At 45.8% G+C, this 14,141-nt stretch overlaps 1 protein-coding gene across 1 annotated transcript; it reads left to right on the forward strand.

Annotated features, from left to right (window-relative positions):
* The first annotated feature begins 601 nt into the window (after positions 1 to 601).
* LOC138962104 (smad nuclear-interacting protein 1-like) lies at positions 602 to 5,849 on the forward strand. The gene is made up of 2 exons (XM_070333825.1): positions 602 to 696; positions 2,771 to 5,849. The coding sequence occupies exon 2, from the start codon at positions 2,771 to 2,773 to the stop codon at positions 3,686 to 3,688; it is 918 nt and encodes a 305-aa protein (XP_070189926.1). The 5' UTR covers positions 602 to 696; the 3' UTR covers positions 3,689 to 5,849.
* Positions 5,850 to 14,141: the final 8,292 nt, after the last annotated feature.

The following is a 14,141-nucleotide window of genomic DNA, read 5'->3' on the forward strand; positions in this document are numbered from 1 at the left end:
TGACATTTAAAAAAAAATTTAAAAAATACGAAAGTGTAACAACAAAGACCATCTTAAAAGTAATATCTGCAAAAATAATCTTTAAAAAAAACAAAGGGTAAATCAGAATAAAAAATGCAATCAAAGGGAGTGTTCTTATGATCAAAATGCAAAAACTGAACTTTGACAATATTGATTTGATACTTTTAAAAAGTAACACCAGTTGCGTTGAGTAATACATGTATCTTTGTTTTTCCTTTTTGCATTTCTGGGTCGTTCCTGTGGCATGGCATCATGGATCTTCATAATTATTTTGTAAGTTTTCTTGTCGAATTCTTCTTTGTTTGCCAATGCTATTTATTTGGATGTTTTGCCTTAGGATTTATATGTTGAGTGTTCACAGGCCAGATACGACTTTTGCCCACCGGCTAGCTCCTAACAGTAACAAATGCCTCTTGTTTTTTACACGATTTTTGAAATGGGGTAGAACATGTGTTTATGGCTTAAAACAAAATCTGCATAAATGTTGTTCATCTTGAAGAAATGGGAAGCATTTTCATCACAGGGAAATAAATTCACGAATTTGCTCGATATTTTGGAAAGCGAATTTTTGGTGTTTAGACACTTCCTGTATCCGCCATACTTGTTTATCTGAGGTAAACCTCAGAAGCAAGTAAACGTCGATATATCTGAAAGTTTATTCGCACTCTTGTGAAGGTACAGTTGTATTCATACTTATTTTAGTTATTGTTCTTATGTGGTAATTTAAAGAGGCGACAATTCATGGTAAAACAACAATGTACTGTAGGGATGAAATAAAATGAAAAGTGAAACTGACCAGGACGGCAGGAGCTGAGGAGGCAGGATTGGTCGTTTTGATCACGTTCTTCCATTTGAAGTTGAAACGTTGGACTTGGAGGCACACGAACAAATGAAATCAAAATTCTTACATGTTTCTTACAGTGTCACTGTCAATAGGAGCTGAACCGAAGAGAGAATTTTTCAGTACACAGAAAATTAATTCTGCCTTGTCCATGTCAAATCACAGGCGAAGGTGTCGTCCACTGGACTACTACTATCACAGAAAGACTACAAGGTACGTCACTCACCTTCGAGTCTTCTGTGTTCTTAGAGTCGCTTCCTGGGGAAAAATATTGTTCAAGACGGCTTGCCTCTTCCTACAGTCTGTGTAAGGTCAAATAAATACAGTTGAATGACTGTTTGAACTATATGCACCTTTAGTTTTCAGCTTCCGTTCGCTGCAGGTTGTTTTTAACCATCATTTGGACGAATCTTCGTTTGCGAGCCGCTAATATCCACACCTCGTCTAATTATGCATCCGCACCGAATATGCATACCAGCGCTCATTGGTTAATAAGAGGATATTCGATGATTATTTTCATTGGTCGACTGAAACGTTTTCCTCATTTTGAATGAAGTGGCAAACGGTTCTTCACTGATACCGAAAGTGAAAACTCCCGTGGGTAGCTTCCCTTTGCCGCACAATATTTACATATGTTTTAGACCAATGAGCGCTGGTATGCATATTCGGTGCGGATGCATAATTAGACGAGGTGTGGATATTAGCGGCTCGCAAACGAAGATTCGTCCAAATGATGGTTAAAAACAACCTGCAGCGAACGGAAGCTGAAAACTAAAGGTGCATATAGTTCAAACAATCATTCAACTGTATTTATTTGACCTTACACAGACTGTAGGAAGAGGCAAGCCGTCTTGAACAATATTTTTCCCCAGGAAGCGACTCCAAGAACACAGAAGACTCGAAGGTGAGTGACGTACCTTGTAGTCTTTCTGTGATAGTAGTAGTCCAGTGGACGACACCTTCGCCTGTGGTCAAATGTCATCAATTTTCAAATTTCATGACCCTTGTAGTTGTAACTACTTGTCGAAGAGGGGGGTAGGTTGTTTCCTCCGTTAAAATAGGAACCTTTACGGAACTTTCCCCTTATTTTTTCAGTTGCTAATGAAAGATGAAACACCTGACTACGTTCTAGTCAACTAATTTCGGTGGTGCACTCACCCTATCGCGAAAAGAAAAAAATGACAAAAGTTCGCTTGCATTTATTTTTTAGAATTCTCGCTACCTGGCTAAAAATGTCGATGCACCTCTAGCCCTATGTATATGCTAGTGTTACCGGTCAGTATCGTCGAAACCAACCACTCAAAACGACGTACTCTGCCGTAACCTGACCCTGGGGTCTAGAACCAAATCGCCGACCGGAATTTTGAGTGGGCGTGGTTTGCCGCGAGAGTTATTTTTCCCTAGCTTACCCCATGCTACGGTTAGTAACTTTGTATGTTCCCAAAAATGTTTGAATGTTTATCCCTAACTGTAAGTGTAACCATAATTTGCAAGAACATGCCTTCACTTCAGTAAGACTCAAAGTCAGAAGTGTCCTCCAGCTTCACAACAACAGAAACAGGGGACTTCCACTAAATAGCGGTCCACTAAATCGCGGTCTACTAAATCGCGAATTCGGCCATACCGCTATGACCTTTTTGGACCCCCCCCAAAAAAACGGGACCAACCTTAAAAAAACCACCACAATATTAACATGACTTAGTGTCTTTGCAGAAGAAGTTAATCTCATTGGACGCATGGGCATCTACTTTTCCAGTTGGCTTGATTAAGGTTATAATTGCCAATTGGACCAACCTTGAACAGTTTTTAATTTCCCCTGCTGATGAGACAGGCTTCTGTTAGATGAATGCTTACATCTGTATAATAATTGATATATAAATAATAAGAATCCTTTTTTGTGTGTTTCAGATGGTGAAACATGAAAGACACCGATCTCGCAGCCCAGTGTCCAAAGATCGAAAGAAGAGAACACGAGACGACAGCCCAACAGATCAAGCGCACAGACATAGACACCGGCATGAGGATAGAAACAGTCACAGTCCAGACAATCACCGGCGAAAACATGACGGCCACAGGCATAAGGACAAACTCAAGAACCGCAGGGAGGACAGAAGAGAGCGTGAACGGGATGGTGGCGAAGCATCATTTGACCCTGATCATCGTGTCAAGCAAGAGCCAACAGACAGTCTGGGCGAGCAGCAGAGACATCGTCGACAAAATGACGACCGTCGCCGAGAAGCTCGTCAACAAAGAGAGCAAGGGGAAGAAGACACAAACTTTGGCAGACCGTCAGGGGAGGACGATGCTGAAGCAGCAGCCCCAGATAAAGAAAAGCCCAACTTTGAGTTGTCCGGCAAACTAACTGAAGACACAAACAGTTTCCGTGGCGTTGTGGTCAAATACAATGAACCACCGGAAGCTCGCAAGCCTAAGCGGCGCTGGCGATTGTACGGATTTAAGGGAGAGGAAGCTCTTCCCATGCTTCCTATCCATCGACAGAGCGCTTACCTGTTAGGCCGAGACCGTCGAGTTGCAGACATTCCCGTGGACCACCCATCATGCTCTAAGCAACATGCAGTGCTGCAGTACCGTCTCACAGAGTATGACCGCCCAGATGGCAGTCGAGGGCGCAAAGTGCGGCCTTACATCATAGACCTTGGTTCCGCCAATGGCACTTTCATAAACAATCAGCGTATTGATGCCCAGCGCTACACGGAACTGATGGAGCGTGATCTCATTAAGTTTGGGTTCAGCAGCAGAGAGTATGTTTTGTTGCATGAAAATGTGGACACTTCTGAGGTGGCGGAAGGATCAGATACAGAATGAACATTCTGACAAACTGAAGCTCGGGCATTTACCAGTGTATTATTACTTTCAGACCAGCTGGCATCAAAATATGTGGAATTGGACAAACTGTCATTTTTTTGTACTGTATGTATCAGTTTATTTTTGTGAGTTGCCAGAATTATTCGTGATTGAGATCTTAGCAACCTAAGGATTGTTTTGATTTTTGTGTAAAGACTTTCGTGAAGTGTGACACAGTCAGAGAAAATGTTGTTTTTATGTGTTTTTGTTTGTGGTGAAACGTAGCTCTATTATGTTGTTGAACTTGTTAATACATTAACCTTCACCGGATCACGCTTTGGACTGCACAGCCCGGATGATGTGGGTCATGTACGACCCAGACTTTCTAAAGAAGGATTCAATGTAAAAAGTATGGTTTCTACACGACCCACGCCATTCGAATAGAGATACACTCTTTGCTCAGTATGGGTCGTGCACAACCACTACCCATGCCATCCAAAGAGGGATAAACACCGTAAAATGCCTTGTTTAATTCCACATGGTCGTGGTTGACCCACAACATCCGGACTGTGTAGTTCAAATGAGGTCATTGTTTGTTTACAAAGTAATCCTTTAAAAATTGGTCGATAGGAAGCTTCTACGGTATTTGAGGATTACATTTACATGAAATCTCAATCAAAAACTCCCAATTGTTTTAGAGACACAAACACTTTTGTGAGGCTCTGGGTCGTCCATGACCCAGGAAGCACGGTGAAGGTTAAATATATAGTGACAAGAGAATAAACATCACTGTTGTAAAGAAGTCAGTATAGACAGGTGGTCGTTTCAGAAAGGTTAATCATGCTGTGAGTTGCTGGGGATCCGACAGGTGATTGTTTTCAGGAGATAGTTGCCAGGGCGGGTTTGAATAGAGTGGTAGTCTTTATCATTATGTGTTCATTGGTCATTTCGTGTACATTCTCTGAAAGTGTTACCCCAACCGGTCTTTAATTCTGGAATAAGCACAGGCAGCAGTACACAAGATTTCATTTTGTAAAGCGTGTAAGTTCTAACTGTAAGTGTAAGAGAATAGCTTTCTTCTTTTCTTATAGTCATATGATTTGTACTACGTGTACAATCGTTATTACAGTAACAGTGACAGTGAGAAATACAGTCTTCTTTGCAAACCTGAGTCAATGAGTGAGTAAAATGTCCAAGTAGTCAAGCAATACAACTTCATGGAACACCTTTCTTTGGCTTTAGGTCATGTTTGCACAGTGTACCCCCCACCCCCTCTTTTTTTAATCCCGCAGTGGGGCACTGCGGTTATGAAATTAAAGGCCCCTCCTGTTTTTGGAACCGCAGGAGCTTTCTAGTTTGCTGTTAGGTAGATTTTTGGTTCCTCTTTCCTGTCATGCTCTCTTTTTCTTCATGAATTCTTTTCCTTTTTCTGCCTTCTTGCTCATTCACCTGTATTTTTTCCAAAAATCTCTTCTCTTGCCGCTTGTCTCGCGATTCATGTATAGTTTAATCTGTTAGTGTTCTGATGTAAGTCCAGCAGTAGATAGGTTAAGCCTATTTTAACATACTGGAAACTGGTAATCTTCCAGTAGGTATTAATTTAGTTTTACTAAAGCCTGCTGGGACACAAGTAATGGGTTAGTGCATTTGTAAACAGGAATCGCTTGACAAGTGGCCCCCTTCATCCCCCCCTTCCTCGTCCTGATATGGCTCTGCGTAGTCGGCTGGACGTTAAGCAACAAATAAACAAACAAACAAACTCTTTTTTTAAGACCTGAAGGGAAAGTTAAAGACTTCTCCCTTTTACTTTGGTTTTAAAGCCCAGCTTTCTCCTGCTTTCTGTTCAAAACCTTTGTCGTTTACCACCATTTAAAGACTCCCTCTTTTTTTAAGTCCTGATTGGAGGTCGAACATGTTTTGAAAGGGGGGTCCCTCTGTACCTACAGTGAATGGAATACTAACCGTTTCAGTTATAAAAACATTGCTGCCATTGCTAAAGGAATTAACCTTTGCCGGATGCCGCTTTTGACTACACACGCCCGACGATGCGGGTTTGTCTGAACCCATACATTTGAAAGAGGGTTTTTACCGTTTATTTCTCAAACGACGGGGTGGGTTCAGGGAAACCCACAGCGCTACTTCAGTGGGTGCATCGAGTTTCTCCCTTCACCGACTTCTTGCAGGGGAGGGAGAGGGGAAGGGAGAGGGGAAGGGAGAGACTGAGAGAGACTAAGAGAGAGAGAGACAAAGGAAGAGAGAGAGAGAGAGACTAAGAAAGAGAGAGAGAGAAAAAGAGAGAGAGAGACTAAGAAAGAGAGAGAGAGAGAGACTAAGAAAGAGAGAGAGACTAAGAAAGAGAGAGAGAGAGACTAAGAGAGAGAGAGAGACTAAGAAAGAGAGAGAGACTAAGAAAGAGAGAGAGAGAGACTAAGAAAGAGAGAGAGAGACTAAGAAAGAGAGAGAGAGAGAGACTAAGAAAGAGAGAGAGAGAGACTAAGAAAGAGAGAGAGAGAGAGAGACTAAGAAAGAGAGAGAGAGAGAGACTAAGAAAGAGAGAGAGAGAGACTAAGAAAGAGAGAGAGAGACTAAGAAAGAGAGAGAGAGAGACTAAGAGAGAGAGACTAAGAGAGAGAGAGACTAAGAAAGAGAGAGAGAGAGAGACTAAGAAAGAGAAAGAGAGAGACTAAGAAAGAGAGAGAGAGAGACTAAGAAAGAGAGAGAGAGAGAGACTAAGAAAGAGAGAGAGAGACTAAGAAAGAGAGAGAGAGAGACTAAGAAAGGGAGAGAGAGAGAGAGACTAAGAAAGAGAGACTAAGAGAGAGAGACTAAGAGAGAGAGAGAGAGAGACAGTCAGATAGATAGACGGATAGACAGACAGACAGACAGACAGAGCAACTGACAACAGACATACAGACAGAGAGATACGGACAGACAGAGAGACAGACAGTCTCTTGGAGACAAACAGGCAGACAGACACTGTTCCGCCGCTTTGGTAATTATGGGTGTAGCAGAACCCGCGCCGTCGGCAGAGGGATTAAGTTACAATCACTACTACTCTTTAAAAGTATGGGTTTGTGTGAACCCGCGCAATCGGTAGTGTTTATGTCAATTAACATAATCAATTAATTTTAATGTTTTGTCATGTACACACTAAAAATGTGCATACAGAGAGCAAATTAGGTGTGTGAGAGATACTTAAAATTTCAAAACGATACCTTTAATGGTTCCAGAGTTGCAATGATTTTAGTGTGTCTCTGGGTACAGGTGAACCCAGGAAGCACGGCAAAGGTTAATTAATATTTGTTTACATGGGTGAAACTAGCCCGTCAATTGACTGAAATCCGTCAATCTGAAAATAAGTCTGACGGAAATTAATTCCGTCAATCTGCAATTTATAAAAAAAAAAAAAAAAGAGAGAAAAAAACTACTTGCGGAACGCGTTTTCGAACTGCTATAGTGAACCGGTTGCAGTTTGCCCGGAAACGGAAGCGCTTTTGCCCGTGCTCGCGGTAAACCCCGTAGGTGAGGTTTCTTTGCTTTCGGATTCGCTCTGCATCACGATAAAAAAAAAAGTTCTCTCGCGTTTTGGCAGGCATTACGAAGTGGTGACACGATTTCTGCGACAAAAATGCCGGTTTTGACGAAAAACGCACGGACAGATCTTATTGATGCTGGTCTAGCCAACAAATGGCGATGGGACTGGTTGGAGTTCATGAAACTAAAACTGTGTGTGATAAGTTTGGTGCTTGAAACTCAAGTGCTTTTCCTTGAGAACTTTGCACTACAGTGGAACCCCTCTCTAGCGACCTTGAAAATGTTGACAAAAATCGGTCCTTTTGGAGGGGGGTCCTTACAGAGGGAGGGGGCGGGGTCAGGGGGCCACAAGCTGTTCAGTCGGTCCTCAGACGTTAGAGCGGGGTGGTCGCTACACTGGTGACAACTATATAAGGAAACACATCGGTTAAAAAAAGGTCGTTGTGGCGGGGTAGTCGTTAGAGAGGGGGGTCTTAGAGAGGGGTTCCACTGAAAAAGAGATGCTACTGCTTAGTTGCTACTTTGTGCAGTGCTACATCATGCTGTTTGCATGTGTGACATTCTGTTTCATCATTTATTTCAATGCCTGTCTGGCAATGTTTGCTTCTTATAATTAAATATTTCGAACTTTTATTTCAGTTGTTCAGTTTCTATTTCATCTTGTCACGTTTCAATATATCACTCAAGGTGATTATGAACCGGTTAATTACTACTAATTAACTAACCACACCACGATCCACTCTCGCAGTCATACAATTAAATAGAGTCAACAAAAGTATAAGTTTCAGACGCCTGTTTATGTATAAACTCTCCACCTCCCTCGAGCCTTCACTCAAAATATGTTCCTTTTACGTTCTCAACACGTAAAAAACCAGTGTTCACTGACAAAATGCCAGTAGTATGTAGAAAATTATAGGAACACGCTGAACCCGTGTAAATATAGTTAAATGAGAATGTTCTGTCCGAAAAGCCCTAGTTCGTGCAGGTGTCACACACCCCACGTTGTCACTACTCCAATGAAATCATAGATACGAAAAGACAACGGTGGTCAACGGGGTGCGTACGACATGGTGCACTTAGCTTTATCTCTGCTGCTGCTGCTTAGCCGGTATGCTGGTTAGTCGGTTCGCTGGTTAGCCGGTCCGCTGCCGGTTAGCCGGTCCGCTGGTTAGCCGGTCTCCTGGTTAGCCGGTCTCCTGGTTAGCGTAGCCTCAACAGTTCCCGCCAGAGTCAGCCGTGCAGATGTTACAGGAACGTAACGAAGCGAGGCGAACGAAGCGAAACGAAACGAAGGCTGCAAACAGAAAGCATCGGTGCACTAAACATGTCAGCTACCCCTCACCCACCACCTTAAAACATGTCATCTTTAAATATCTCATCGAGCACGTGGGCCTGCACAAAATGGACTTTTTACAACAACAAAACAGTCATTTTCCGTCCTTCTCTCCCTATCTGCAAAAACCATATACAGATTAGTATTTTAGCGTCACAGAGAGTAAATTATGCGCTAACCTGGAAAGAACAACAGAGAGTATTTCATTCCACAACACAGACTCATCAACAGCGTTAAATAATGATTTATTACCTCAAAAGCCTATGATTGTACTCTCAATGGAAGCAAAGTCCGCTTCCTCCCTGGACCAGCCTCTGTTCGTCAACAGTGACCAAAACCGTCCAGAACCCCTTGTCGAATCCTTATGCGAAAGCCATCGCCGACGAAGGAAAATTGACGACTTGTCCTCAGCAAAATACGTGGCAGGGAGAAAGGAAAAACTAGTGGAAGTTCCCCTAGAGTGCCGAATATAATACTCGGTGAAAAACCATCATACTCTAGAAACTGTGTATACGATCCTTCCCCTTCTGCCGCTGGGTGTCAAGTGTGCCGTCCTTGAGTCTCTGACAGACCACCTAGCCAAATACACGTGACTGACCTTGTCCCAAAACCCAGTCCAGCTATACACAATTCTGCCTCCCAAGCAGAAAAAGACACGAGAAACTCAATCCGTGAAAATCCCGTGTGCGCTGTCAGCGAAAAACCGTCAGCCCTAGCTATGACAGCAGAAACCTCCACTGTAAAACTCGTGCGATACAAAACATCCGTGCTCGTAGAGCACCGTCAGCAAACTCTGCTGTAACCCAATATCACGCACAGGCGCTTTCTATCATACACGACCAAGAACAGGCACTCCACTGAGTGACACTTTCTTGGTCTCTGTCACCCGATCGTGACACACCTCCCCTCTTCAAGACGAAACCTCGGTTTCGCTCACAGTCATGTTCTCCTCTACAGCCCGAGAGAGAAAGTCAGCTCCAACATTGTTGGCGCCCGGAATGACGCGTACCGTGAATTGGTACGGTTGGAGGATCAACGCCCAGCGCATAAGTCTGGCGTTTGCCAACCTTGCAACCTGAAGATATTGCAGAGGTTGATGGTCTGTTTCCAGACAGAAAGGTCGTCCTCAAGAACGAGCAACCCCTCGTTTCACCCCTGATGACTGCAACCTTCTCTGTCTTCTTGTCTTTGTTCTTCTGGTCTTTGTTCTTCTCCCCGTAGGCTGTCCTCTCTATGTAGGCGCGCAGCAGGTTGGCGTGGTACAGGCGTGCTTTCCCGTGCATCATGATCCTGTAGTCATTCTGGCCCACTTTCGCTGTCACCTCAAAAGGTCCTTGCCACTGCAGTTGTAGCTTGTTGTGTTTGACAGGTAGAAGTAGCAACACCCGTTCTCCAATCTTGAAGCTGCGCGGCCGTGCCTTGCGGTCGAATCCTCGCGCGTAACGCTGTGCTGCTCTTCCCAGGTTCTCTTGAGCCAGTTTGCAGGTCTCTTCAATCCTGTTCCTGAGTTCTACTATGTAGGTCGCTGTCGTCTGCACCTCCTCGTCAGCTTCTTCGTCTGTCCAAGCCTGACGCAGGATAGCCATGGGACCGCGTACCTGTCTGCCGTACAACAACTCAAATGGGGAAAAGCCCAAGCTCTCCTGAGGAACCTCGCGGTATGCAAAAAGCAATGCTGGGATGTACCTGTCCCACGTGCGTGGCTTCTCCTGAGCTAGTTTCCTCAGCATGGTCTTCAAGGTGCCATTGAACCTTTCCACCAGTCCGTTGCACTGAGCATGGTAAGGAGTGGTGAAGTGCTGCTCCAGTGATAGCAGTCGTGCTGCCTCCGCCATCACTCCTCCCGTGAACTGCGTGCCTCTGTCGGTGAGTACCTCTGATGGAATTCCCAGCCGGGACCACATAGTAACCAGAGCCTCAGCTACTCGCGTGGCTTCAATCGATTTCAGAGGGATCGCCTCTGGGTATCGAGTAGCGTAGTCCACCATGGTCAAAATGTATCTGTTTCCGTCCTCAGACGCAGGCAAGATGGGCCCGATGATGTCCACTGCCACCCGACGAAAGGGTTCGTCGATGAGCGGCATCTTCTCCAAGGGGACCTTCCTCACCCTTCCTTTGGCAACCACCTTCTGGCACTTATCGCAGGACGCACAGAAACGTCGGACATCCGTGCAGATGCCTGGCCAGTAAAAGTGGCGCCAGACACGATCCGTGGTCTTCTTGGTACCAAGATGACCTCCCAGAATCGAGTCGTGTGCCGTTGCCATGACACCCTCGCGAAACTCGCGAGGCACGACAACCTGTTTGAATGTACCTTCTTGGTTGCTGAACTCACGGTAGAGCAACTTCTTGTCCCTGAGGAACCTTGACCTCCCATGCTTCCCGCTCAGCTTCACCTTCCCCGACTTCGCATGCTCCCGAGGAGTAGCTAAGGTCGGGTCAGAATCCTGAGCCTTCGCGAGAAGCGCGGGGGTCACGTTCCCCAGGGCAGCTCGTGCAGCAGGTAGGGGTTTGAGAGGTTTGTCCTCTCGCTCCGCCTGTGCCCGCGTGAGCACTGAAATGACGTCGGGAGCCCGATAAACGGGAACCTCCCTGGTGACGCCGTCCACAAACTGGACCCGGTTTCCAATGAGCAGGTCGCATGGAGGATCGTCCATGACGACGGCCACAATGGTCCCCGTGAACAACGGGGTTACGACCTTGATCACTGCCGTGTTCAAGTCGTAAGCGTGAGATGCCTCGGCCATTCTCACCCTGATGCTGTCTCCTGTGTAGGCCATAGCTGGAACTAGACTCGCCCGAACCACTATCATGTCTGCCCCTGTGTCCCGCAGACCTTCGCCCTTCACTCCGTTAACGTAGACGTTGCAGTGGGGCTGGAAATGTTTCCTGGAGCACGGAACGCAGAGTTGTGGAATGGTGCATGAGCTCGTGACGTCCCTTAACTCCTCACTGCCAACAAAGTGAACGCCCTTCTGGTCAGCCTGTCTCCTGTGGCAGTCCTTCTTCACGTGGCCCCGCTTGTTGCAGTAGTAACACTGGATGTCAGATCTGGAACTCGATCCCTTGTGTCCCTGATCGTCCTTCCCGTCCTTGGGTCCTGAAGAACCCGAATTTCCCGATTTTCCTGGCCGTGAGCCTGAAGATTTGCCGGAGATCGCCTGGGCGTCCTCGTGCACTCTGATCCAGTCGGCTGCCTCCTGAGTAGTCTTTGGCTGGTGTTCCTGCACGAAGGTCACCACCTCAGGTCGCAGGCTGGACATCAGTTGTTCCATGACAATGAGGTCGGCAAGGTCGTTGACGGTCCAGTCCTTTTCGGCCATCTCCACCCAGCGCCGCAGGTAGAGATTAAGGCGTGCCACAAACTGATGACTCAGCTCGCCGCTCAGTCTCTTGCTGTTACGCAGACGTCGTCTGTAGGCTTCAGCAGTCAGGTTAAAGCGCTGGAGTAACGCCTTCTTAAGTGCCTGATAGTCTCTCGCCTCGTCGTCATCCAAAGCATTGTAGAGCTGTAATGCGCGTCCTTTTAAGCAGGTGCTAAGGCGGCTAGCCCACGTGGCCTCTTCCCACTTCTGGTCAGATGCAATGCGCTCAAACCGGCGTAAAAAATCGTCGAGCTCGTCCTTGTCATCGTCGAACGTCGGCAGTCTCGTACGGTCGGCAACAAACGTCGGCGCGCTAGCCTGAGTAAGCGTACCCTTCTCGGCCTGTAGCCTAGCTAGCTCTAGCTGGAGATCGCGATCCGCCTGCTCTTTCTCTTTCCGTTCCTGTCTGTCACGCTCGGCCTGTCGTTCCTGTCTCTCAAGCTCGTCTTTCTTTTCTTGTCTGTCTCGTTCTCTTTCTTGTCTGTCAAGTTCGTCTTTCCTTTCCTGTCTGTCTCGTTCTGCCTGTCGTTCCCTTTCTTGTCTGTCAAGTTCGTCTTTCTTTTCCTGTCTGTCACGTTCTTCTTTCCTTTCCTGTCTGTCTCGTTCAGCCTGTCGTTCTGCCTGTCGTTCCCTTTCTTGTCTGTCAAGTTCGTCCTTCTTGTCCTGTCGGTCACGTTCTTCTTTTCTTGTCAGTCGCTCAAATTCTTCCTTCCGTTCTACTTCTAAGCGTTTTAGAACGCTTCGGGCTCTAACGCGTGCGTCTCGCTCAGTCGGTTGCTCGCTCCCAGGAGTCTCGAAAGTTATTCTCCTCGTAGGAGATCCCCCTGTAGCCATGGTTAGTTTTAGCAAAGCTTTATTACCAAAATAAGTCTAACGCAGCTATAGCTAGAACACGCGGTGATGAAAGCGGTGGATACAAAAATCCAGCAACCAGAAAATGCAGAAGAAAAATCCAAACGGTGTAGAACAAATCGCGTAGCCTACTTTATGGCTGCTTTTTGCGGTGAAACAAAGTGTTTCCCACAGCCGTGGCCTACTTTATCGGCTGCTTTTTGCGGTGAAACAGAGTGTCTCCCACAGCCTTGGTTAGGACAGAAGTCCTCGGACCCTTCCCCCCCAAAATTCCAACAAAGTCAAAATATGGAGAAAAATCCAAGTAAAACAAGACGGTAGAAATGTAACCTGTTACAGAATGCGAAACAACAATGTAGAGAAAACTGAGTAAAACGAACAACAAATCCGTTAACCCCGCTCAGCTCTCTGCAACGGAAAACTCTGAACGTACAACAACAAAGATTCACAAACAAAGGAAAGGGAAGTAATCACAGTTAGCGCATACAATAACTCACAAATTACAATTTACATTTCCTGCAAGATGTGAATCGCTTAAGGTGTGGTATATGATCAAAACTATACAAAAAAGGGTAGCACCAAGCAGAAAATAAGTCGAGCACTGACGAGATTATCTGCTCTTAGTTATCCTTAATTGGTGGGTCTTTATCAGTCAGAAATTAACTGAGTAAATCCCGGCTTGGCCCCCATGTGTCACGTTTCAATATATCACTCAAGGTGATTATGAACCGGTTAATTACTACTAATTAACTAACCACACCACGATCCACTCTCGCAGTCATACAATTAAATAGAGTCAACAAAAGTATAAGTTTCAGACGCCTGTTTATGTATAAACTCTCCACCTCCCTCGAGCCTTCACTCAAAATATGTTCCTTTTACGTTCTCAACACGTAAAAAACCAGTGTTCACTGACAAAATGCCAGTAGTATGTAGAAAATTATAGGAACACGCTGAACCCGTGTAAATATAGTTAAATGAGAATGTTCTGTCCGAAAAGCCCTAGTTCGTGCAGGTGTCACACACCCCACGTTGTCACTACTCCAATGAAATCATAGATACGAAAAGACAACGGTGGTCAACGGGGTGCGTACGACATGGTGCACTTAGCTTTATCTCTGCTGCTGCTGCTTAGCCGGTATGCTGGTTAGTCGGTTCGCTGGTTAGCCGGTCCGCTGCCGGTTAGCCGGTCCGCTGGTTAGCCGGTCTCCTGGTTAGCCGGTCTCCTGGTTAGCGTAGCCTCAACAGTTCCCGCCAGAGTCAGCCGTGCAGATGTTACAGGAACGTAACGAAGCGAGGCGAACGAAGCGAAACGAAACGAAGGCTGCAAACAGAAAGCATCGGTGCACTAAACATGTCAGCTACCCCTCACCCACCACCTTAAAACATG

This window comes from Littorina saxatilis, linkage group LG3, assembly GCF_037325665.1.
Source record: "Littorina saxatilis isolate snail1 linkage group LG3, US_GU_Lsax_2.0, whole genome shotgun sequence".
Lineage (NCBI taxonomy): Eukaryota > Metazoa > Mollusca > Gastropoda > Littorinimorpha > Littorinidae > Littorina > Littorina saxatilis.